Raw genomic sequence first — 24,833 nt, forward strand, 5'->3', positions numbered from 1 at the left:
TCCGAGGAGTGCCGGGCAGCCCTGATGTGTTGGGGCTCAGTGCTGGGCTTTCCCTGATGGATACTGCTGACAGGCAGTGTTTTGAATCTATCACAGGGAATATGGTCCTTCCCAAACACCACCAAGACTAACAGGGCAGGTGGAAACAGGACGCTCTTTGCTCCCAGGGTCCTCGTAGCATTTTGCCATGCAAACTTTATGCACTGGGTTGGTGCCTCATTTCCTCATTAAAGGCTCTAAACCTCATCTGCCCTAAATGTGAATTTTATTTCTACATCAACCACAATGACTCAGGAGCTGAGAGGCAGAGAAGCACAACTAAGATGATGTTTTTTTCTGTTTCCTGTCTGTCTGTCCTGCAGTGCCACATGAGGACAGTGCCAGCTGGCACAGCACTGAGGGTGTACCAGTGTCTTCTAGGAGTGCTTTCCTGATGAGTGAAAGCCTGGAAATTTATTGCAGGACAGAAAAGCACAACTCTGTTGAGAAGAATATTAAGTCACCTAAGCTTTCCTTTCTAGCCTAGAGTTTATGATACGATGATAATTTATCCTCTGTCAGTAGATTAAAAGTTGTTTCTAAGCAAGGAGGATTCCCAGTTTTTGTAGAAGTATCGAGCACGTCAGCACGTAATTTAAACCGGAGACTTCCTCTCTTATTTCCCATGAGGTTTCTTTCCATTTTTAGAAAGCCAGAGGAGCAGGTGGAGGGGGAAAAAATGCACTTTCAAGAACTTCTTCAGTCAGACATTTGCTCCTGCAAAATTGGAAGCAGATTGCCAAAGTGCCTGAGGCATGCTGGGGGCTGGTGGTGAAACCCATGCCATCTGCACCCCCAGGGCAAGGAAGCTTCATTAAAGTCTTATCTCATAAGATCAGGCTTTTTTGTGTGACAATTAATGCACTGTCTTCCTGCTGGCAGCTGAATGGCCGTCTTCAAAATATGTAGGGTTTCACTGAGTCCCCAGCCGCCTCCTTCAGACAGGAACTGCTGGCGACAGGAGCGGTGAGGGCTGGCTGATGTCAGGGTTCACCCAACAGATGCATGGTGGAGAAAGCAGTGACTTGTGCTGTGGGGGCAGCCAGTTCTCTGTGACCCTGTTGTCTGTGCTCCAGACAGACCTGACCTGACCTGGCCAGGCCTGCCGGCGCTCCACTGGTCATGGCCGAGAGATGTGTTGTGGCATCGGCTGCTGGCACATTTGTTGACATCAAGGTGCTGTGATTTCTGTTCTCATTTCCTTTTTTCTCTTCTGAAGGAAGTCTGGCTCAGGTCACAGAAGCATAGAATCATAGAATGGTTTCACTTTGGTTCAGATCTGCTGCTGCTGCCCAAACACGGCTGGATGCTTCCCTGAAGCCAAGCTGTTTACTTAATCTGTGTATTAATAGGTGCTGATTTTGTGAACATAAACCCAGCCAGGTTGGATTAGCCCAGTTTCCTTCAGCCCAGCATTTCCATTTTCCAGCAGCAGTGACAGTGGTGCTCAGCACTGAGTATGACAAACCTATAATGACTTCTCCAGAATATTACCCCAGCTTCCAGTGGTCTCTGGCTCATATGCTTCTTGTGCCTGATGTAGTGCCTTTTTATTTCATTTGTGTATTACTGGAGTTTGTATTTAATTTGCCTCGGTACTTCAAAGTAGAAGGTGCTTAAGTCTGGATGGCGTTGCAGAGCAAGGCTTATAGTCACTGAAAAGCTTGAGCAGGAATTGCATCTCATGTCTGTGTTGAGTGCTTCAAGAGGGCTACATCCTCCATAGTGTCTTTCTGTATGGGGTGTCAGTCTTTTTAAAGAAAGAAGACCCTGGCTAACTCTTCCATTCCCCAGGGATGTATCTTGTTGGAGAGTGTATGACCATGGTTGTTACTGAGTTGGGCTGCAAGTGGGTGAGCCCTTCAACCAGTGCTGGAAAATAAAGGAATGCCAAGTTTTTTTTTCCCGTCCCCTGCATTTGACTCTAAACCCATGCCTGGACATTACTTTGTGTCCAGTGTGGATAATAGACAAGTCTGTGCCCACTCTTCAAAAGCAGTGTAGAAGTAACTGTGATGCCCTGCCTGTCATCAGATCCACTTATGAGCTGATTTCTTTGCCTTTTGCTAAATCTTCCTGCCAATTACAGAGAGTAAATGAACATGGTAGCTGGTCACACCATTGTCTGGCACAGGACAATGGCACAGTAGTTTTTAAATCCCACAGCACATAGTTGGCAACCTATGTAAATAGAGGGACTAGAGAGTTGCAACTCATACCTCTCCCGACCTTTAGAAGTCTCACATTTTATCAGAACAAGTTTTTCTTTTGAACGTTTATGGTTTGTCCAATTAGCATTTCGCCAGAGAATATTGTCATATGTTATTGCTGTTCTGAACCTGGCATAGGATATGAAAGTCCACAAGACTGAAAGTAATATGAAAATCAGACACTGAACATCAAAGGTACAAAGAGCTTGGGGAAACAGCTTGTAGAAGGAGAGATTTGTGATACAGTGAAGTCAGTGGTAGTTCTGCTACTGACCTGTGAGGACGGAGTTTCATTTCTGGGGCTTAGCAAAGACTCAAAATTCAGAAATGCTTTCTTGATACCTTCACTGAAGGACACCACTTACAAAATTTCTGGGAACATGACCTTTGTAACCTTACTATAACCTTTCTATCCTGATATGAAGTTACCCGGGATTGACTTAAAACTGGGAATTGGGAATAGAAAATTAGGTGATGAATCTGAACCAAAGTGGTCTTACTTTACCAGCCTAAACCAGACGCAGGGTCTCTCTCCCTTCAGCTGTACTACAGAGATAACCTGAGTGACTTGCTTAGCTTCAGTGCTAGTTTCTGGAAAGCTGAAGTGAAATTTAATGAATCCTCTCTTGTTGTAAGAAGAGAAGATACTTTTTTCATAATAAAGCAATATTGCTCACTACCGTTTCTTACTCTGTAGCAGGTACTGGCACGTGTGCATGACTCAAGAGTGGGATCATGCCCACTTCTTGGGAAGTGTTACCCATTTTCTGCGTTTCATCCCCTTTCCAGTAGACATTTTGACTCATTAGAGAATTGTATAGAAGTGTAGAGCAAGAGCATTATTTTGACAAGTTCAGTTCTGCTTCTGTAAGGGTTCAAAGCTTATGTCCCATGCTAGTCCTAAAATGTGTAGGCTGACAATTTTGAAAAATTTAGAGAATTATGCTGGAATGATGTGGGTGAAGTTTATTGAATAAATCTGACATGGGATAATAAAACGAATAAATGAAAAAATAGACCTCTGTCCGCTGGAATCTGTGAGGAAGCAGAGGAGGGAGGCAGGTTCCAGATGCAAAGTTCATGGTAATTTTTTTGCAAGATGAAGGTCCTCCATCCATTTCACCTGTCCTGGAAAGACAAAGTACAAATGGACCCTGGTAAATGAAGGGTGCAAATATTTGACCATTTGCTGTTTTTGCAGACTGTCTCTGTCAGAGCCTGGTGATTTGCATGGCTGAGAAGCAGGTTTGACTCCTGCTGTGTGGATGTGTTTGTTGTTCCTGCGCTGCCGGGCACAGGAGCAGGGACAGGCAGAGGCTGTCTGAGAGTTTGTGGGAATACTTGGGAAGCAAGAGGAGGTCTGCAGAATGTTCTGTATCAGGGGCATGATCCTTCTGGCCCTCTGTAGCACTCTTACCTGGGTGACTCCTCATTGCATTGTACCAGCTTAGAGAAATTCCATCAGAGGTAACTAGGCCAGTGGTTTTGCTGAGGCTGCAAGAAACTGCAATGAAAACAGGAGGAGTGGGCTACACAGGGGAAGATTTCCAGAAGTTGTCTCGTCTGTAAACATGAAAGTGCAGGATCTGGGTGTCTTTACTGGTAACCTGAGTGAGTTACCAAACAAACTGTGTTTTCCCAGTAAATGTGTGCTGCCCACTGGAATTGGTGTCTCTGGATGATTTCCCTTTTAACTGTAGGCTTGGAATTAGTTTAGTGTGATTTAAGGTCTTCTGGGCTCATTGGGCCTGATTTTCTTAATTTGTTTAGGAATTTTTGCCAATGTAAAAGAAAGAGCAACTTCATAGACCTCTCTTCCCAGTGATATTTTATTTATGAACCTTTTGATCTCCCAAACACACCTCTGGTGAGTGTTTGTCCAGTATGTACAATCCTGTGTTCAAGAAAGACCTCTCAGGTCAGTGGTTCACAGAAATATCAATCTCTCCTTACCCAACCCTCTGGGAAGATTTTGGCCAGCATTTGCTGACTTGTGTATTTGTGTGTGTCAGTCCTAATTGAGGGAAGCATCTTTGTGCAGGGAAGATCTTAAGATGTGAAGTCCCATTGTCACAAACATTTACCTGGATTTGTCACATGCCGTCATGTTTTCCCAACTGGATGTGACTTTAAGTAGAAGCTTAGGGGCTGTTCTGTAGTGAGGCTTGAGTACCCAAATGGACACCACCTAAATAAAAATTAAATGAGCAAGTCACATCCACGCCAGGAAGTACTGGTCATTCTTTTATTAATGTTCACTATGTGAGAGACCATACTTCAAAAACGTAATTACCTCCCTCTTGGTCTCTCAGTCATGCCTTTCTGTCAAGGTTTAATTCTTGAACCTGTCGAGACAGGTACACAGACATTTCTCTCTCTGTCCCTTGTACAACTAAGCTAGTGTTCATTGAAGATGGAGTGATAGTCCTGGTCAAGAATGAGAGTTTAAGTGAAATACCTTCAAACTTTATTTGTATTTTTTAAATCTACATTTCAGAATCCTCACGCACTTAGACCTGCTGCAGTTATGAGGGTTAGTTATTTGCAACACCCCTCTCAGCACCTGGAGCAGGGCCTGGCTTTCCATTGCCTTCTGGGCCTTCCATGCCAGAAGCCCTTACATGTTTCATTTAGTTCCAAAACTCTGCACCCTCTTTCCTTCTTCCCTCAGCTCTTTATTTTTTCTCGCTTCTTCTCCAGTCTGAGTCACTACCATGCACTCTTCATCCACTTCTCTGCCTGACTATCAGTGTTTGCCATCCACCCTCTATACTTCAGTGTGTTAATTCAATACTTGAGGCTCTCAACCAAACAGAAGATGTTTTCACAGAGATGAAACAATTTACTTCTTTGTCCTGAGAACTTATCTATTTTAATTGCACCTTCCACCTTGCTGGACTCATGACCATTCCCAAACATCTCGCACTAGTGATTAATGTTAATGAAAATGATAAACAATGGAGAACTTACATGAAAAGTCAGAGAGTCATAACCATGCATTACTGTGAGCTGACTGTGTATTTGTGTGCAGAGCTGGACATTAGGGAGCTAAAAGATGTGCATCTGAAGTGCCTCAACAGGGTGTGTGGAGACAGTCAGTGATTCACTCCATGAAGAGCCAGACATCCATAGAAGGGTAGACAAAGGACCCCCTGAAGGTGCTTTCTCTAATGATTATACGAGTTGACAGACAAGTGTGACCAGTCTCCCATTTAAGATGCATGACCTTCAGTGGGGTGAACTCATTCTGTGCCTATATACACACACGCCTACACATGTGCTATCTCTACATATACATGTCTGTAGTCAGTTTTTTATAAATGTATCCACATAAATGCAACCCGCAGCACTTAATGCATCATTACAAGCACCTGCAGGGTTTTATACCATGTGCATGTGTTCCATGAAGCCTTAGAGCTGTAATACAGTCCCACAGAGCTGTTTCCAGTTCATGTAACCTTAAGCCATGAACCCCTGCCTGCTCTTGGTGCTCTGTTGGCTCCGAATGCCAAATGCCATGTGTGGCACCCAGCAGCCTTCCCGCAGGTGAGCTGGTGCTGTGTGAGCAGCCAGCCCTTCTCAGCTCGGAGGGCTACCTGCTCATGCTCTGCCTGATATTACAGCTTTTCAAGTCATGCACTCTGTGAGACTGTCCGTAACCTGTCATATAGAGAGACAGACATCATTACAGGCTGAAATAGCACATAAAAGCCTGTCTCCTAAGGAGCACGTGAGGGCTGAGCAGCGCCCGTCCGCCTTCGCACGCCAAGCAAGGAAACACGCTATTACTGATAATACTTGATGGTTGTGCAAGGCTGAATTCTGCTCGCTGGCACTTTTTATCTCTCACCTTTCCTGTGTAAGTTCCTTGCTGTTTCTGGATGCTTGCTGTTTGTAGCTGTGTGCATTTACCTCTGGTTTCCACATCCCCAGAAGAATGTCACTTCCCTGTCCTTTCTGTCCTTTCGTCATCTCTTTTTCTCTTTGTCTTTACACATCTCTCCTTCAGGCTGTTGCAGCTCTGTCATGCTGGAAATGCCAGAAACTTGCATTTTCCCCTTTCAGAGTAACAGTGGTGTCCCTCATCACCTAAATGCACTTTTTATTTCCTTGCTGGAATCCCATTGGCCTTGGCTTGTTCCTGGGTAGATGTTGTGTATTTGCTGAAGACACATTTGTTTTTCTAAAGAGCTTTGCTTCTCCCTGCTGGTATCCAAAATTAATAGATGGATTTTGACTGCTTTTATACGCTTTGTTTGCACTTTTTTTACCCTTTCTTACCGCTTCTTAGGGTTTTGTTCCATAAGAAAAACAAGTAAAATTGATAGGCTGGACTATACACCTCAGCTTCCCAAAAAATATGCAATGGCAAGTTACTGTGGGGTGGATTTCAGTCCATCTCCATGCACAGGGCTGGAAATTGCTGCACTTTGGGAGATGATTCAGAAGCAGAAGAGCCAGCCCTGCCCCAGGGTGGGAAGGTGGATGGCTGGATGTGGAAATGACTTTGATTTTTATCCATTCCCTGCAAAGGCCTGGAGTCATGGAGGTGCTTTTCAGTTATACCCCTTCGTCTCAGCAGGACCACAGCGCTTCTGGAGATTTACAGGCAGCCAACCACTGATTCAGGGGGTTCAGATTTCCTAAAGCTTACCTTGATTTAGAAACAAAAATCTCCACAGCAGCTTGGTAGGATTTGTGTTCCTCCATCACTGAAAACCCACTCAGTCCTCCAGTATTGATATCTGGAGCTTGGTTGTTGGAAAGGGTGAGCACCTGTGACCTGTAGGGAAATGGTGACTCTTTGAGAAGGCGTCTGATGTCCAAGACCCCCCATGATGGGTATAACTCGGGTATTTGTGTTTCTCTAGTAATGATACGTATCATTTGCAATGCTTGCTCTTGCCCCATTGACTGTGCAAGATCGAGCCCTTTGGGATTTCAAAACACACTGTAGATATTGAATATCTGAGCCTCCTAACCTTTCTGCAGATTAGGTAAGTGTTATTGCTCAGCATTGTAAGGGCGTAACTGAAGATATATCCCAGCTGAATTTGATGGAAAGAGGTTAAGTAACCTGCCCTAACCAAGAAGGGCATTAGTAATAGAGCCATTGCTAAATCTCAGCCCCATCCACTGATGGTTAGACAGTATTGCTTTGCCGTGTACATCTGTCTCCTGTTTGAGATGCAAATGAATAAAACATGCTTTAATGTTGTCTATGTCATTGTTAGCACATGGTGCTGAGGCATTTCTCTTTCAACATGTGTGATCATTATTCCTGGGCAGTTCCTGACTTTCCAGTGTTATTCCTGGTTTGCCAGCTGGATGCATGTGTTTACATAGAAGTAAGGGCAGAGAACTCTAACCTTTGCTGTGCTTTTAGGCAAGATTGAACAGACAGTGGTGGGGACCAGGGCATCCTTAGTTCTCATAAAAGTGCTTGAGTTTTCCTGCTGTTACATTTCATCCTGTGTTAGTGCAGCAGTCAGTGGTGCATGCCCCAGCACTTGAACCCACCAGCTTCTATATCTGATGCTGCTTCCTCATTGCTAGGTGTCTTCTTCTGCTCTATAGTGCAGTTCCATGTGACCAAGGGCCAGGACCTCATTCTTCACTGGCCTAGTGACACCAAATGGATTTTCCTAGTATTTTTATATCATCCCTCCACCAGGGAAAAGAGAGCTGTAGGTGTGGACACACTTGACTTTAAATTTCTGACCACCTCAAAAAAAGACACCATCATTTAATACTGGAGACTTGCAGTTTCAGAGCAGTATTTTTTCAACTCTTTTCCTTCACATCCCCAAGCAAAAGTGGACTTGGAAACAAATCTGGCCACTTCTAAAGGCTGGTTAAAAACTGCCCTTTCTTGCCTTTGTGCTTTGGCTGGGCCTTCCGGTGTGTCTGACCAAGATCAGTCAGATGTCTCATGGTTAGTATAACCTGTTTGCCCTAATGCATCTTCATTTAACTCTGGTGCAGCTTTTCATCCATCTTTCAAGATTGTTTGTCCTATTTTCAACTAGCAGAAGAGCCAGACAGTCTCATTTTGTCAAACAGGTTTACAGCAACTCTAAGAAGCTTGGTCTATATTTAACCTGTGGCCTATTTTCAGCATAACACAGGAGGAGGTGAAGTCCAGCCTCTTTTCTGCTCCTGCTTGACATTTCTGGAGGCAGAGTCCCCGCTGTGTGGGCTGGAGACAGCTCTTTGGTCTCTTTTAGTACCACCAAGCTATAGATTCTGAACAGCAAATTCATAGCACCTTTCTGCCTTGTGTGCTTGTCTTGTTGAAGTTTCTCTTTCCAGTACACTTTGACATAGTGTGGTTGACTGTACATAACTGTTGCTGAATGTGACAAGCACTGTGTACCTGTGCCATGGCAAGTGCCTGGACATTGTTAGCCAGGACGTGCCGTGAAACCTTCATGCAGAAACAGCCTCTCTGTGATTTGGGTTTTTTTTTGGTTGGCGTTTTTTTCCGGATGCTTAATCAAACTTCCTTTCCTGTTAGTTTAGGAGCAGTGTGCTGTTTGGTTTGGTTATGGGATTTTTTTTTTTTAGCAAACTCTGCTTTTTCTGTTGACAGTGCTTAATGGAAAGCTTTATGAAGCACATTAACCTTTTGTATTAGTGGGTGTTGATTTTCACTGCTTGAATTTATGGGCCTGTAAACCCATTGATTGAGGTGCTGTCCAAGCCCATGTCATAGAGACTGTCCCAGCCACAGAACACTTATCTACTCAGTGTTACGGTTTTGCACATGTGGACCAAATTCTGCTCTTGTACACATGGCAGGAAAATTACATTGGCTGGCTCTAAGAACCACTGTTTGTCTGAATTCATTGCATCCTCCTTGACATTTGCAGTGAAGACATTCTGTTTCCTTTATTCTCAGGTAAGTAGCCAGGTGTGATGTTTTCTGTTAGTATTCCTTTCCCCCTACCAGGACTGTTTTACCTCCTCTTGCTTGGTAGCTTATATGTTTGAGGCCATGTTTTGAACTTGTCTAAGTGCTTCTCCCTCTCTGTTTTGTTTTACAGGCACTGGTTCGGCTTCCTCCGCATATTTCCCAGTGCGATGAAGTCTTCAGGTTTTTCGAGGCTCGCCCGGAAGACCTTAACCCTCCAAAAGAGTAAGTGCTGTGATGGATTTCCAGTGCTGCCCAGTACATTTTGATTAGCTGGAAGGAAAAGGTCATTTGTTTTTATTACTGATGTAGGTGTGGGAACTGATTTTGTAGCTTTTGAGCGCTACCTGGAGAATGCCCAGCAGTTACGCACAACGTTGGGTGTGTGGAGGACAAGGGAGTCAAGCAGCCTTCAGACACAATTTTCAGCCATCCTCCACCCACCTCCACATTGTTTCTTGCTGATGGTTCTAATGAGGGAACCTCCCCTGGCTTGTGGGTTTTACCTGATAGTTATCACCAAAAAGTCATTTAGTTCCCAAAAGCATTGGCTCAATATCAGGGGGAAATCCTGCCAGTAAGCACTTGGCTAATAATTACCATCTGCTTCTTTAAATGTACTCCTGCCCAGAGATACTTAGTTATTTGAAGGGAGGAAGACTGTGGTCCAGATCCAAAATTGTCTCTAGAGAGTCTATTCTTTCTAAGCAGGAAGCCAAAAAAAGGCAGAGAAAAGAGTTCCCATTAAACACGAAACAGAATTGCAGCCTTTCCCTTGCAGCAGACAGGCTGATTCATGCTGATGCAGTTAAGGTTCAGAGGACTAATTTATCCAGGGAAAGCGTTAGCAGAAGGGTATTTACAAGCAACAGTGCTGCCTTGCTTGGTATTTCCTTTTCTCCCTCATACCGAACAGGATGTTTTATTGTGGTCCATAATAAGATTTTGACTTGATTCCATTGTGTTTTTTGCTGCTTTGTTGCATGATTTGAAACTTGATTGCAGGCTGCATTACCGTAATTTGCTTTCTCCGGTGTTTGCGCAGCCAATTGGATAAGGGGAAATGTATGTAAAGCTCCTGGGTTTTGGGCACTTAAACGCATGCAAACCTTTACCAAGTGGAAAGATTCGTATTGGCTTCAGCTCTCTGTTCCCATGGTGGTAGAAGGGAGAGAACCTTTACAATTTGATTTCCCAAACTTTGTCTCCTGCACATGCATGGTTTTATACAAAGGGATGTATTAGCATGCGTACTAAAAAAAAACACTGCTGGTAAAGCTGAGAGCAAAGTCTTTTTTGTTTCTTAAATGAGGAAAAGAGTGGTTTTTAATTTAAAACCTGGATAAAGAGCTGCTTTATTTTTGTTTCCTAGTCAGCCTTGTTTTAGAAAAATGTTTGGCATGAAAAAATACAGTTGCTTGTACACTGTTAAACATATCTTGCAAACTTAGAAACCATTGCAACAAGGTAAGCCTACACTGAGACCTGCTGACTATCAGTTTCCATTTAGGGTCTGTAAGTATATTTGCAAAGGTTGCTTGATCACACAACTACCTTCAATGCAGAGACACGTGGGCCGGGCAGAAATAGACACTCAGAAGATTAGTGAGGTCCCAAGAGCTATGAAGGACTTCACATGGAGAATCTCAAATGGATGTTGAGAGTCTGCTTTAAGCTCCTGACTGCTTTCTGTACTGATACAGATCTTACAGTGACTCTGCAAGGCAGAGGATTGGCACCAAAGCCCACCCTCAGACTTGCACTAGTTGCTTTCCCTTTTCCCACCTCCAAGTTGTTGAGGGCCTTTTGCTGAGCTCCCAATTCGACAGCCTTGCACCAATTTTCAAGTTATCCCTTCACTCCCCTCTGGAAAAACAAAAAAGAGTAAATGTTCTCAGCCCAAGCCTTGCATCCTATTCCAACCTAGTAATAAGTGTGATTTATTTCCCTGGAAAATGTAGAGCAATAACCTGATTAAATCTCACTTCACTAATGTCTGCAAGACATTAATCTAGCTGGGTTTAAACAAATCCTACCTCGTCTTCTGTAAGCAAACAGATCTTAGAGAAGGTGTCTAAGGTTTCTGCTGGGAGTGCTTCACAAAAGATGTATTGTTGAAACTGAAGATTAGTCTCTACAAAAAGATGATGTAGAAGCCAACGGAAACATCTTAGTGTTTTTCTTCTATGAACTGAGGGGGAAGGGAGGAGATCTGAGGCTCACTGGACCACTGTGTAGGGTCCAGGGGAAGGACACCTCCAGGGCTATTCTGAACCTTAGCAGACACTGCAGGAAGGAGCACAATCAGACAGAGAAATCCCAATTTATTCGCTCATTTTGCTACTCTGCCAAGCCCCTCCAGAAACAGTGGGCCAGTGATGCCCAAGCCTTCCCTGGGCCTTGTGGTCCATCATTCATCTCACTGGGGGTGGTAGGGCTGTAGCCTGGGGGCAGCATCTACACTATCCTAATTATTTCATCTATTTCTTCAGCTGCTTCTTTTAGCCCTCAGTGCAGAGGTAGTTTGTATGTTGATCTATCAGCATAGACATGGCATTCTTCTTGCTGGGTTGAAGAAGAACAAGCAAGAGACTCAGCTACCAAGGGATGGCAGGACAGAATAGCTTGTGCTACCTTCATGTCTTCCTTCTGTGTGCAGTGAGACAATCTTTAGTTTCACGTTGACCTACTCAGTTTTTCTGCAGCTGCCTGGCCTCATAAGACAAAGCTTGACCTAGAGTTTAATTAACTAATTTTCAGGAGTGTAGCCTTAATCCCATGGGCATTCGGGTTGCTGAGCCTAGAGAGTCCATTGTCTTATTGCGTGTCTGCAGAGCAGTGATTGAGCATATGCTTCCAGACAAAAAAACATGGAAGCTTAAACTTCAAGGGAAGAGGCACAAAAAAGCTGGGATGTGAGAGGTATCCATGCCTTTAGCTGCTGATCCGTGACTTGTGATGATGCACTAATCTATGTATCGGTGCAGTAATTCAGCTGCAAAGCTGTGCCCTTCACTCCCGTTCTATTGTCCTGAAAGAAACCAAAATTCCCCTGTTGTCCCTTAGGCACTTTTACAGACGTGTTGCTGGCTTCTTTCTTACAACCCTTCATCTGCCCTACCCTTGCCTCCTCCCTGCTTCTTTGTGCAGTCCTCTATGGGTTATGCCGTGTTTGGCTTGCCGGCTGCTCCCTACAGAGTCATTTCCTACTGCTGCCTGATTGCCCTCAGTGCTGAGCAGCACACACAGTCCAGCTGTAATAAAAGCAGGGCTTTCCCAACACTGTATTAATCCAGCCAATTTGTTCAGTTGGATTCACAGCTTAGGTTTTCCGTTTCCTGTTTTGGTGATGGTCCAGGCTTTCGAGTCCTGTGACAATAGGCAGAAGGTATTCCTTTCAGCCCATTAAACCTCTCCTGGGCACAGTAGCTTACAGGCAGAGACCTGAAGACATGTCTCAAGAAATCTCAGTGTTTGAACTGGCCGACAGTCTCCTCTGAGCCTGTTCCTGCCTATGGAAACAGGTGTAGGTCAGATAGCTCCCAACAGCAGGTTTCCTTAATGCTGCGTGGGACAGACCATAGGAAGACACTAAATTCCTCTGTGGAATGGTCTGGGAGCTCTCTCAGACTGTTTCACATGGTGAAAGCATGGCGTTTTCAAGGGAGCTTCAGGCCATGGGAGAACTGATGAGCAAGGCAGGGTTTGGAGCTCCACTGCCAGTGTTCCCAAGGCAGCTGCTTCACTCCACTCTGTGAATTAGCTCCAGAGGAATCAAGCATCAAACCTTCAACCCTGTACAGGAGGAACAGCTTTCAACTGCTTAGGTTTCTAATATTTGGCATTTTAGTGCTTCAGCAAACATCAATGTCTATAGGCGCATGGCTGGGCTTGTGTCTTTTACCATGCCTACATAAGGACCAGATTCTGCACTGCTATGGGAAGAGACAATGCTATGGGAAAAGACATTGTAAAGTGAGAAGGAAGTGTATTTTTATTTATCCATTGTTCCAAGTTAAAACACCATGCCACTGAAAGCCATTCATTTACTGGATACTTCTGTTAATAATTATAATTACTGATAACTAAAACAGAGGTGGATTAATTTCGGATTTCTACTGGGGATTTAAATTCAAGGCTGAGGTCAGGCCAGGGCTCACAGTCAACAAACAAAATCTCAGAAACCAATTTTTTTAATAGTTCTTTTTTACTAGAAATAACAGAAGTACTCAAAGAGTAGGATTAATCAATTAGACACTGCATATGGTCCACTGGTTTTAGGGCTTTTTTGTAGATAGGTTCAAAATATCACAGCCAGACCACTCTTGTGAGAGTTTATTTTTTCTTTCTGGGTCTAGATCTAGTCTAAAAAGTAGATCAAGAGCCAAGGATTCAGTTCTCCAATACTCCCTCTACAGAAATGCATGCAGGCTCAAACAAGATTTCTGTTTAAACTACCGCTATTAATATTAACAGCTGAATTTAAAGCAGTGTTCAATATCTGAGAATATTTTGCCTGGAAGAATCATAACACAATTTTCAAACAATATGCAAATCCAGAAAAACTAGGGGACTTATTAGGTACGCAGCCTAATATTACAAGAGTTGATACAGAAAATGGATTTATTGCTGGAAGGTGCCTTTACTAAAGAACAGAAATTATTGTGGTCTGTAGCCATGAGCTTTACTGATCCTGTCTTTATTGCATAAATATTGGTGTAACACTCAGATACTCTGATGCCAGGCAGCCACTCTAAAATGGAAGCTGCATTCTCCCTTTATTCTTCATGTATTACATGTCCTGATAATGACACTGGAAAGAAGTTGCCAGGGTAATGCAGTGATCATGTTAAGGAAACTGCTTTAGTTTATGAGCCTACTGGTGCTAAAGCGCAGTTCCCTAATACACCTTTTTTTCTAAGAGCATGACTATGTTTACATAGAAATATTTCTGTTTCCCAAATGCACTTTGATCTGCTCTATAATAATAATTCAGTTACCTATTGGTAGAGGAGGAAAGTTGTTCATGTGTAAAATATCTACATTTATTCTTATTTGTTTGATATTATGAAAATATTTTCTCTTACACTTCATCCCTTATATTTCTTTTCTTATATTTCACTTATATTTCATCCCTTTTGAATTGTTTTTCCCAACACATTGGACAGCTGAGCCTCTGGGCAGATGTGTTATGAGGAAAGCTGAAATTCTTTTTTTGTGATTGCTCTTTTTTACAGGACTTACAGTAGAGATAATTTCCACATCCTTTAGGAATGTGGTCAGCAACATTTGATGACAATTGGTGTTACAGTCTGCTCTTGGCACTGTTATGATGACTTCTCAATGCGCGCATTTTATTTGGGAAATTCGTTCCACTTCAGAGATGCAGAATGGTAATTCATTTCCCTAAGAAATGCAAAGATGGAGGTTTTATTTTTCTGTGATTTTTTCCCCCCCCCGGAAAGTAAATTACAAAAAATGGAGCAGAAAAAGCACTCAATAAAGATGGTGACAGGATAAGGCAGTTAAAACCCGCTGTTCTGAAGAGAAGAAAAAGTTAATATTTTCAAAAAATGGTTTATTCACCTTTACCAAGATTTAGGTAACTAAGGATGCAACAACGTGTTAGGGCTGAGATTGCCAAGAACTGTGCTTGGCTACTCCTGACTAGTCACTCAGCTCTCACTGATTTCACTGGGAATTAGATACCTCAGCTCTTTGAGATCTGTGTAGTAGAGTACCTGTGTTTATTTTCTCAATCGTGCTTCTTTTAGGGCTGCATTTACTACAAATACTTGGCCTCAGCACCTAAAATTGCTGAGAAAATGGTTTTTTCAGCTTCTGAATCGCAGAAGTGCTTTACAGTGTCCTGCTCCCGGTGTGGGATTGTCACAAATCTGTGGCTGAGAGGTCAGGCAGCCTTGTGCCCCAGAAATAGAGGAGTCAAGTGTGCCTGATCCCCAGTTGTGCCCCTTCTGACCCGGAGAGCAGGAGCTCAGTCTCTGGGGCGCAGCCATTGTCAGATGGGGCTCTGGATACCCCGACAGTGTGTGCTGCCTTTCATCAGTGCTTATGATCTTTGGAAGGTCTCACTTGGAGATCGTTATCTTAAATAAACTAAGCCAATGCAGGAATGGAAAAAAAGGAAATAACAGATTCATTACTTGTTCTCTTCTTTAGTTTCATGTGGGACTTTCCCTTTTGTTTGCAACCCATAAACGATTTGTACTGGAATATCAAATAGAGGATATTGAAATTTGCTACTGGCTGCAGCATCGGTGACACCAGCAAATAACTCAGCCTTCTGAGAAAAGATTTGAATCTTTTTTGCTACCCATGCAGAAAATGAAAAAAGAAATTATATGTAGATAAATATCAAGCAATAAACCTGGGGTAAAACAGAAACCACGTTAAACGAAATAGGTTCAGCAACTACAAAAGAAAGCAATAGAAGTGTGGCAGCTGGAACAGCATATGTTACTGCTGTTACTGTACAGCAAGAGCTTTTATCCCTTGCCTTGGATATCACATTTGGGTTTGCTCATGCTTTTAGGTCTGACTGTGAAAGGACACAGAGCTGAGAGGAGCAAAGACAGTTTAATGTATTGACACTTGGCACTGGCGGCCAAATGTACAGAAATAGCTTTTGCCTGGATTGGTTATGAGCAGGCTGCAGGACTTAAAAGTCACGGGCACAGGATGGATTAAGAATAACCAGACTTAGTTGAAATTCATCATTATGAGAATGAGATCAGAGCCTTGCCAAAACCCAGCAGCTTCAGCAGAGGTGCCGGACACTGCCTCGTTGAGGCCAAACACAAGAGTAGTGTCAATGCGAGATTAGTTCACTGTTTATGAGCACAAATTCAAAACATTTTTTTTTTTGTTTCTCTGTAGAAGAGTAGTGACTGAAGAGGTGTTTTGAAATGTGGAGATACTGCCTTTAGAAAAACTATACGCCAGGCCTGTTGGCTCAAGGGCTTTTTTCCTGTCCAGTTATTTTTGTTCTTATACTAAAGGAACAATCACTGGTGATAATTTGCCAATGCTTTTTTGTAGATTAGAAAGTAATAGTTTGCTTAATGTTTAACTTAACACATAAAATTCCTTCCTTGCGGTGAAGAGAAGTTGGGTGGTTAATGCAGAGGGTTGGGAAATCTGCTCCTTACTGTCTCATTGATTTATTTTGTGATGTTGGAAAGGCCTCTCACATCTCCTTGCTGTACCTGCAGAATGATTGCAGAGGTATAGTTTCAGAGATTTGCTAAGAGGATTTGATTCCGGTAATGTTCATTCCTGACATAATATATTTTTAGAAATGATCAGTTAGAAAAATAATTTGTTTTAAAATCATCAGAAGAAACATTACTTCCAAAATTTGTCAGGAAAGTTTGTTGTGCTGGTGTTTCTAGATGCAAAAGCAGTTAGGAAGTCAAAAGGAGTAAATATGCTCACCTGGCAGTGGGGCAAACCTGGGCTAATGAGGCAGGATCGGAGCAGAACCAAAATAACTGGATTCAGAGGTTATCAAGCTTGTTGTGAAAGATTTGGGGCACCAGTTGTCCTTGAGCCCTCACTTGTAGAGAGGTTTGGCTCAGTGTCACAGGATCTTCTGAAGTTCTCTGTTTAAAGACTGGTGATACTTGGTTTGCCTGTATCTGGTTTGGATACTTGCCCCAGAATAGGGGCAGCCCACAGGGTTGAATGGCCCATGCTGATAGACACAAGAGAGATCTTTAGGTCTATGTGGAAGACAAGTGTCCAGTCCTGCTGTGCTTTGTGGATAAGCCTGGAACTGAGGAGAGGAAGAGGGATGGGGACTTCCTCTTCTTATCTGGATTTCTTGTTCTGGTGAGCCCCTGCTAGCAGGTTAATTGCATGCACTGAGATATCTGTCACCATTGACTCATGACCTGCCAGGCAGGAGGAGATGGGGTGGGGTTTCTATTCACTGACATGGCAGAATTGAATATAGCCTGTCTTGTCCTCTGTGTGTTACTTCTCTGGAAGACAAGACTAGGCAGCTTATGTTGCAAATATAATTATATCATGGAAAAGAATCCATCTTGTCGTTGCTATGTCTATATTTAATATGATCACACTACTGTTTAATGAAAATCTTTTTCCACTCTGAAGAGGAAGGCACTGGGGACAGACGTGCTCAATGGTGTGTTTGCTGCCAGGGTGATAAATTATCCCCCAGTGGGGGTCAGATGGGATTTTTCAGTGCTCTGCTCTTCCTATTGTTGATTGCTGTGTAATTTTGACATTGCTTATCTAGCATTGTTTTTAGCACTGCTGAGGATCAGTAGCCTCACTGGTTATAAAAAGAGTGTTTTTCTCATGTACACATGCCTAGTTTGACCCTGTGTGTGATTCTGAACTGTTTGGAGGCAAGGTAAGGCTTCCCATTACATTTGATGGGGTTTTATTAGGCTGTACTATATGCAACAAGGGAAGCCATTGCTTAAAATGTATCCACAGACAGGGTGGAGTTGACATCTCACGTTTATTTAAGGTGAAGCGTTTTCATCTAAACACTGGGAAATAAAGGTTATATTCTTTGGTAAACAGGACTTTGAGAGTCTCAGGCATTTCTTTTAGCATCCAGCAGTTGCCTCTGAAGAGAAAGGAGGAAGCGTTAGCAATCAAAGGGTGCTGAACAACAGGTAAAACAAGTCAGATCTCTCTGGAAAGCTGCTGCCTCCTGCTTTTTGTTGTTATGAGAGCTTGGTTTTGTTTCTAGCTTGGCTGAATCATATTATTATTATTTGGTGTACCTGGTTTCACCTGTTCACCCTGGTCCACCAAAGGATTTGCACTTACATATGCAGGTCTCAGTGTTTTGTGTCCATCACAGAGGTTTGCTTCCAATGCTGTTGCTGGTTAAAGTGTTGCTTGTAGCAAGTCCAGAAATAAAAAACTTTTGGGGCAGTAGGGAACCGTGCCCTGGAGTGCTGCACACGTCCAAGATGATTTCTGTTGCTCTGTTCTTCTGTCTCTTGAGGAATAGGGTGCCATTAGGACTTTGGATGGATAAAAAAAAACCAGACCTCAAGTGGCTCTGGCTGAAGGAGACAGTGATCTATTGGTAGATTCATTTCCACCCTTTCCATCTTCTTGACTGGTCTGCAGCTGACTGTCTTTCATGCGTGCCATTCCCAGAAACACGAGCAGAGGATCAAATAACAACGTGTTTTGACTCCAAACTCTGGAGTGACTTATCATGTTATCAAAGCTTTTGATTTAATTGAAATTTCACAGATAACCCTAGACCTACTTTTAAGTGCAGACTCAAGAGCCAGTGGGAATTCAATTAACACCCACCCCCCCAATTTCCCCCATCCCTTTTAATGCTTGCATCTTGTTTGGGAGGTTTATGGAAGGGATTTGCTACTGCTTATCTCTAGCTAGAGCTGTGTGTCTGGGTTCAAAGATACCCTTTGTCTTTGGGCCTCTTTCTTTTTCCAGTTATGCCAGAGTTTGATTGGAATTATCCTGCTGACAGTAATGGACTATTTGAGATTGACGCTGATGTAAGGACTGCAGAATTTGTTGTCTTAAAAGTAGAATTCTTTCCTTGTTTCTGTTCACTCTCTTAAAACCATTGGCCTAAGCTCAGGAAAGATGTTCATTTAAACAGACCTCGGATATATAGTGAATAGAGGATTGACTGTGGCTTTGCAATACTTTAGTCTAATCTAATAAATGCTGGTTATTTGCTGGATTCTTGCAAGCTGTGTTTGCTTCCCAGCTCTAAGGAGTTTTAATAGCCACTCCAGTAATGCTGACTGCAGTACACTGTGGTGAACCTCAGAACACTGTATATGTCTGATTACATTTGCTTTCAATTACAGTCTTGTGGGTTTGAAAAATCAGAGCAGTTCAGGCTCAACCACCACAAAAAATCACTAGTAACCTGAGATACCTAGTGCTTGAAAATATAAAGGAAGAATAAAATGTTGAAAGTTGGGGACCAAAATTGTCTATTTTGCTTTATGAGAAGTCAACCATTGCAACAACTGTAGGGTTAGGATGGCTGGGGTACCATATCTAACAGATAAACCTTTTCCTTTCCCATCCAAGAGTGCTGGGAATGAAGTGTGTGTGAATGACTCATGCCAGAAACAGCATTCATCAGAGACTTGAAGCTGACCTGGTTCACTTGTGAATTAGCAGTGTTGCCGTCTTTGCTGCTCCCCATTGGATAGATCGGTGGTCCTTTTTCTAATTATTAGAACCTCAGTGTTGTCCTCGCTTGCTAGGGGAGCTGTATAGTTCTTGAGGATGCTAAGATTAAATTAATCTTATTTCCGTCAGAATGCACTATTTTGTGGAGGTGTTGATTATCCTCTAAACCTGGGTAAAAGAGGAGTTATCTTTTCATGAAAACATTTAACCAGAAATGAACCTCTCAGTTCCTGTTCCTACTGAGCAGCAGGATGGCTGTAGAGTGAACAGACTTGTACAGAGACGTCTGGCGGAATGGCTTTGCAGGTGACCCCTTCTGCAATGGTGCTCAGGTCTCTGGGTGCTTGTGTGGTTGGGACTTGATCTGTGTGTCTGGTCCTGTCCACGTAATGCCTCACTCCTCCAGCAGACAGCTCCTGGAGAGCATCAGCCATGCAGCTGATCCCTTTCTCCTGGCCAGCATCAGCTCATGAATGCACTCAAGAGCAAGCCCTGGTGCAACACTTGTTTGGGACATTATAGATGTTTGGTAATAAAAGAGGAACAAGAAGGGTTTCACTGTCAAAAAGGCCAGCCACAGCACTGTGACAGTGGCAATGGTGCAGTGAATTTTCACCCCGATCGAGGAAAACTATATCAGCTATTCAGAACTTAAGAGCAAAAGGTGGGGTGTGTAAGACTATCATCAACCACTTAAAATAAGGGCAAATGCAAACAAAGTGTGCAGACTGAGTAACTGGAGGCAGCTTTTACTCTTGTAGAGGAGACCAGTACATGTTGCCAGTGTTCTACATTTCTTCCTGCAGGATGGGATGTTTTAGCAATACAGCTCCCAAATTTGTCAGGGCATATGGGTAACAAAACAGAGAGCTTTCCTTTCTGTGGTCCCAATAACAAGGTTCTTCAGCTTGCACTTAACCTCTGCAGACCTTGTAGCTGATAACCCAGATGCTAAGGCATCTTGCTGAGTCTGGATTAGTTCCTTCACCTCCGTACATATCTCTGTAGTGAAGCTAAGGGCCCAGGCACTAGAGGAACCCTACAAACAGCTTTAAGCTCTTGCAGCAAGAGGTCAGTGGAAAGCTATCTTATTGTTGGCCCCCGTCTCAATGCACAAAGCAGGGCTCTGTGGGACACGCACTTAACAGCGCTATTAATGCTCGCGATGCATCAGTGTCATCCCCTGGAGGGAGGAGGAGCCCCAGTGGCTGAACTGCACGGTCCATACCAGCTAATGAGATGCTGTTCTTGCCAGTCCTGACAAATAAGCTTCTGTTAATGTTCATTGTTATCATTCTCCTGCTCATCTGTGTGTTCAGGAGGGGGTTGTGTTACAGATGCTTGGCTGAGGGATGGCAGGGTGACCCGCAGTAGCGAGCCAGCGGGCTCCAAAGGTGAGCTGGGGTTTTAATAAGAGGCAGACGTTCAGCAGATGAGGAGAAAGCTTTGAATCCCTTCAATAAAGTAGTATGTTGGAGTGAGTAGTTGCAAGACGTAGGAGTTCTGCAGGGAACGGAGATAAAAGGAGGCTTTCAGGCAGGAGAGAGGATTTCTGCCTTTTCCAGATGTAGCATTTGCATTTGGAGAAGGAGAACAGCCAAAAGGCCAGGCTGATGAAGGATGCTTTGTGGTGCTTCCAGCCTCTGAAAAAAACGCAGTCCTTTGAAAGTTAGGTGCTTTGGGATTATTAGGCAAGGGATGAAATAGGCATCATAAGAGGAGTCCCTTTCCCCCTCTTCTTATGGAAGGCTGATCTCCAGTGCTTTATATAATTACTACTTTTTTTTCCCTTTTTTGTCTGCTTTCTCTTAAGGCTTTTATTTCGAAGACAGTCTTGGCTCAGTCATTCAGCATCCTCATAAATCAGAAAATTTTGTCCTTGCAGATTTCTGACAAGTGGTTTATATTTAATTTTTTTGTTGACAGGCATATAAACTACTGAACCCTGGTTTATTGCCCAATACATCTCGATCCCTGGCAGGATAACTAGTGTTTGAGAAAAGATTCAATTAATATCAGCAAAAAGAGAATTTTGGGCTTGAACAAACAAATGTTGCTTACTGACATGATTTTTGTCTATTCTAATATATGTTCAGAAAATCTCTAGTCTTATCTCCAGATTCATTCAGTTCAGATGTACTCGCATGCCATGGAACTGTGTAAGTAGGATATGTGACAATCAGTTTAAGAGAACGCTTACCCAAAATAGACTATTTAACACCTTGGGGCTCTAATGGTCCTTTGCAAGTCTCCTGGAAAAGTTTTTTCAGTCATGTCTGCTTCTTCTTTTAAGGCTTTATTTTCAAAACATCAAAGCAAATTCTTGATTTTGAATTAAGTAGGACACAGCCCAACAGAGACACATGCCCAGAACATTTCACCTCCAGAGTAATGCAGCTAGATAACACTAAATTTGCTGTCAGCCTCATCCTGAGAGCAGCCCTCCTCCTCCAGACATTTATGCATGTGGGTAGTTTTCTACACAGTGAATAACTGTATTGAATTCAACAGGAGCACATATGCACCTGAAATTATTTGTGTGTGTATTCATGTGTCTGTTTGCTCGATGGGAATGAGAAACTCTGGAGAGGACTGGGATACAAAGGAGGCTCATTCATCAGTAACCCCCTCTGCAATTCATGTTAACTCCTCTTTCTTGCCTGGAGATGGACAGGTATGGAGTATGTGCACGCACAGGCTTTGGGGCCAGCACAACTTTAACTTGAACTAAGGCACCAGCTTTAAAGGGATGAGGGTAGAAAACATCTGTTCTCAGAGACTCATAAACACAGATATCACATGGCAAAACCAGCAGAAAGGCTTGATTGGCCTGACTGCTTAGAGGTTTTATACAGCAGATAATTTGTGTGTGCTCTGGATACTCTTTTTATGCATTCATTTTACAACTTTTTCATAAGAAAGAAAAAACCCCAAAACACTAAAAAGACCATGAAAGCAAATAGGTATGTATCTTCTCTGTATCTTTGAGAGGACTTTTTAATTGTGTAGCTGTAAAATCAATGGAGCATCAATACAGTCTCCATGAGGGAATGCAGCCACTCTGAGAATAAGCAATAAGCACAAGGCTATGTAGGATACCATTGTGGGGCTGTACTTGCTGTAAAATCCTGTCAGATACCATTTTCACTGTGGTTTGTTTGCTTCAGCTAGTGCTTGCTCCATGATCAGAGGGAATTCAGCCACCAAACAGGATTTGGCAGGTCTCATTCCAGTGTAACAGATTAGGTCATTGTAAGGTGTCTGGTCTGTGATGTAGGCAATGTACTGATTGTCTCCTATTTTACATAAATCTTTTACAGGACATTTTTACATTGTGCTTTGTTCTTATCTCTTGCTTTCTTTTTGAATTCTTACCCGACTGCTTTATCCCCAACTGCATTAGCTTCTCTGCCTCATATTGGCATATCTTTTCTTGTGTAATTTTTAACTGTCTCTTTTGGGTTTTTTTCCATTATCCTTACATCTCTTGGATGTTGTTTTCTTCCTTCTCAATATGTTCTGTCCTGTTTCCCCCAGCATTGCTACACTCACTTCTATTTGTCCCACTGGTACTCTGTACATTGTGTTTATTTGCTCTCTGATGTATTTCTTCCATCTCTGTTTCCCTTTGCCATATCTTTTCATCCCCAATCCCACATAAGAGATAACAGAGGGATGATAGAAGTGTCCTGGACTCAGGTGAGATGCTGAGGGTAAGTGCACCCTCGCTGCCTTGCAGAAGTTGCCTCATTGCTGGATTAGCTGCTCAGATAGAGAACAGCCAGGACAAGCCACTCTGGGGCCATCACAGAAACTGGGAGCAAACCTGTGTCACACTTGTTGCACTTGGGGCAAGGGCCTACCCTCACCTGTGTTACTGGCCCTGACAACTGACCCTTAGCAATATGGGGAACCTGCTCCTTTGCTCTGCTAAAGGGAACTTCTTTTAGGAAGAAAAGAAGTGATGGAAACCTCATTTGGCAGAAATAAAATCAAGGTCTTGTGCTGGTTTGTAACATGTAATTTTTGTAGAAGTTGTCTCTGGTCTGCCAAACAGAAATTCATCATCACTGGCCTGAAGTTACTGGGTAATTAATCTTCTGCAGTGGATAAGGTGGGCTGGGTTTTCAGTCTGCAGGCATGGAGAGCTGTGAGCTAACCTGCAGCACTGCTGAGCCTGTTCTCTCTCCCCTGCTTCTCCATTTTCCCATGACCTTAGGAAAAAAAAAGAAATCCCCACTTCATAGCTCTTTTTTTTTTCTAAATCACACTTTATGGAACACAGTTTTAATACTGTATGGTGCGTGTTTAATGATGTCCATATGGGTTTGTGGGTACAGGAATTAAATACATAACGGTTCACGATGACATAACACGGAAATGCAACTCCCGCAGTGCTGGTGTGTAGGCTGTAAAGGGTTATTAATAAAAATGAAGGTTTTAAATAGAAAACAAGCTTAGCAGCACCGTTTTGGCCTCAGGCCCATCTCTGAGTGATGGAAAAAAAAAAAGAGGCTGGAATATATGGTCTTTCCTCAATACATGAAAATAAATACATTTTACCACCATCCCACGTTAAACATTCAGAGAGAAAGCTGCAGGCCTGATGCGTGGCATCTCTCTTCAATCAGAGCCTAAGCTCAGGGAGGTCTGGAGGGGATATTTCAGCAGGGTGCAGAACACATCAAACAAATACTAAAGGGGAGATTGATGCCTTAGATTATTAAAACGGGGTTAGGCCACAATGTTTTGATTGGCAAAACCTTTCAACAGTTGGACATTAGTATTTCAGAAGAGCAAACCATTCTGTTTGTGGGTGAGCCAGGAAAATAACAACTCACACAGTTTGGGGGAATGATCTCAAGGAAATCCCATCCCGCCTTGTAACTAGAGTTGATGCATCAGTAAGCCAAGGAAATTACATAATGTGCCTATTAATATTATAGACAAAGAAAAGCAAATTTACTTCTCTATGTTCAGCCTTGTTCTGATTGTAGCTGCCCCAACATTTTGTTTTAAGGGTTCAGAAAAAATGAGACAGCAGTGGATGATGTGCTGAGCATCTCCCTCTGAATGCTGTGTCTGAGACATCTCTCACTGATTTCCCACTGATCGTTAGTGACAGGAACCGTATGGGCAGCACCAGCACAAATTGAATGTTGTCCTTCTGTTCTTTACCCAGCGTTTTTGCTGCTGTTTGAGCTGGTCCCAGAGCAAAACACATAGATCTAAATGCACACAAATTAACCCTAGAGTCTGTGGCTTGGAATTTTCCACATGGTGGACATGTCTAAATTACCTCCAGGTTGTAGTCCAGGACAAGGTTAATGCTTCACAGCAGTCATATAAGGTCAGGACCTGCCAGAACCAAAAGCGATCATACCCTGTTTTCCATGTTGTTAAATCCCAGTACTCCCAGCTGTGTTCCCCTGCTCAATCTGCTCACATCCTTCAGCTTCAGCACAACACTCACCTCAGCC

The 24,833-nt window shown here is 43.0% G+C and overlaps 1 protein-coding gene across 5 annotated transcripts in view; it reads left to right on the top strand.

Annotated features, from left to right (window-relative positions):
- SH3PXD2A (SH3 and PX domains 2A) overlaps nucleotides 1–24,833 on the top strand; it is a 260,591-nt gene that overhangs the window by 105,507 nt on the left and 130,251 nt on the right. For all 5 annotated transcript variants that reach the window (XM_032694529.1, XM_032694531.1, XM_032694530.1 and 2 more), the window contains one exon: nucleotides 9,296–9,387. In XM_032694529.1, coding sequence (XP_032550420.1) covers nucleotides 9,296–9,387 — 92 coding nt within the window. The remainder of the gene's footprint in view (nucleotides 1–9,295; nucleotides 9,388–24,833) is intronic.

Source organism: Chiroxiphia lanceolata, chromosome 8 (assembly GCF_009829145.1).
Source record: "Chiroxiphia lanceolata isolate bChiLan1 chromosome 8, bChiLan1.pri, whole genome shotgun sequence".
Classification (NCBI taxonomy): domain Eukaryota; kingdom Metazoa; phylum Chordata; class Aves; order Passeriformes; family Pipridae; genus Chiroxiphia; species Chiroxiphia lanceolata.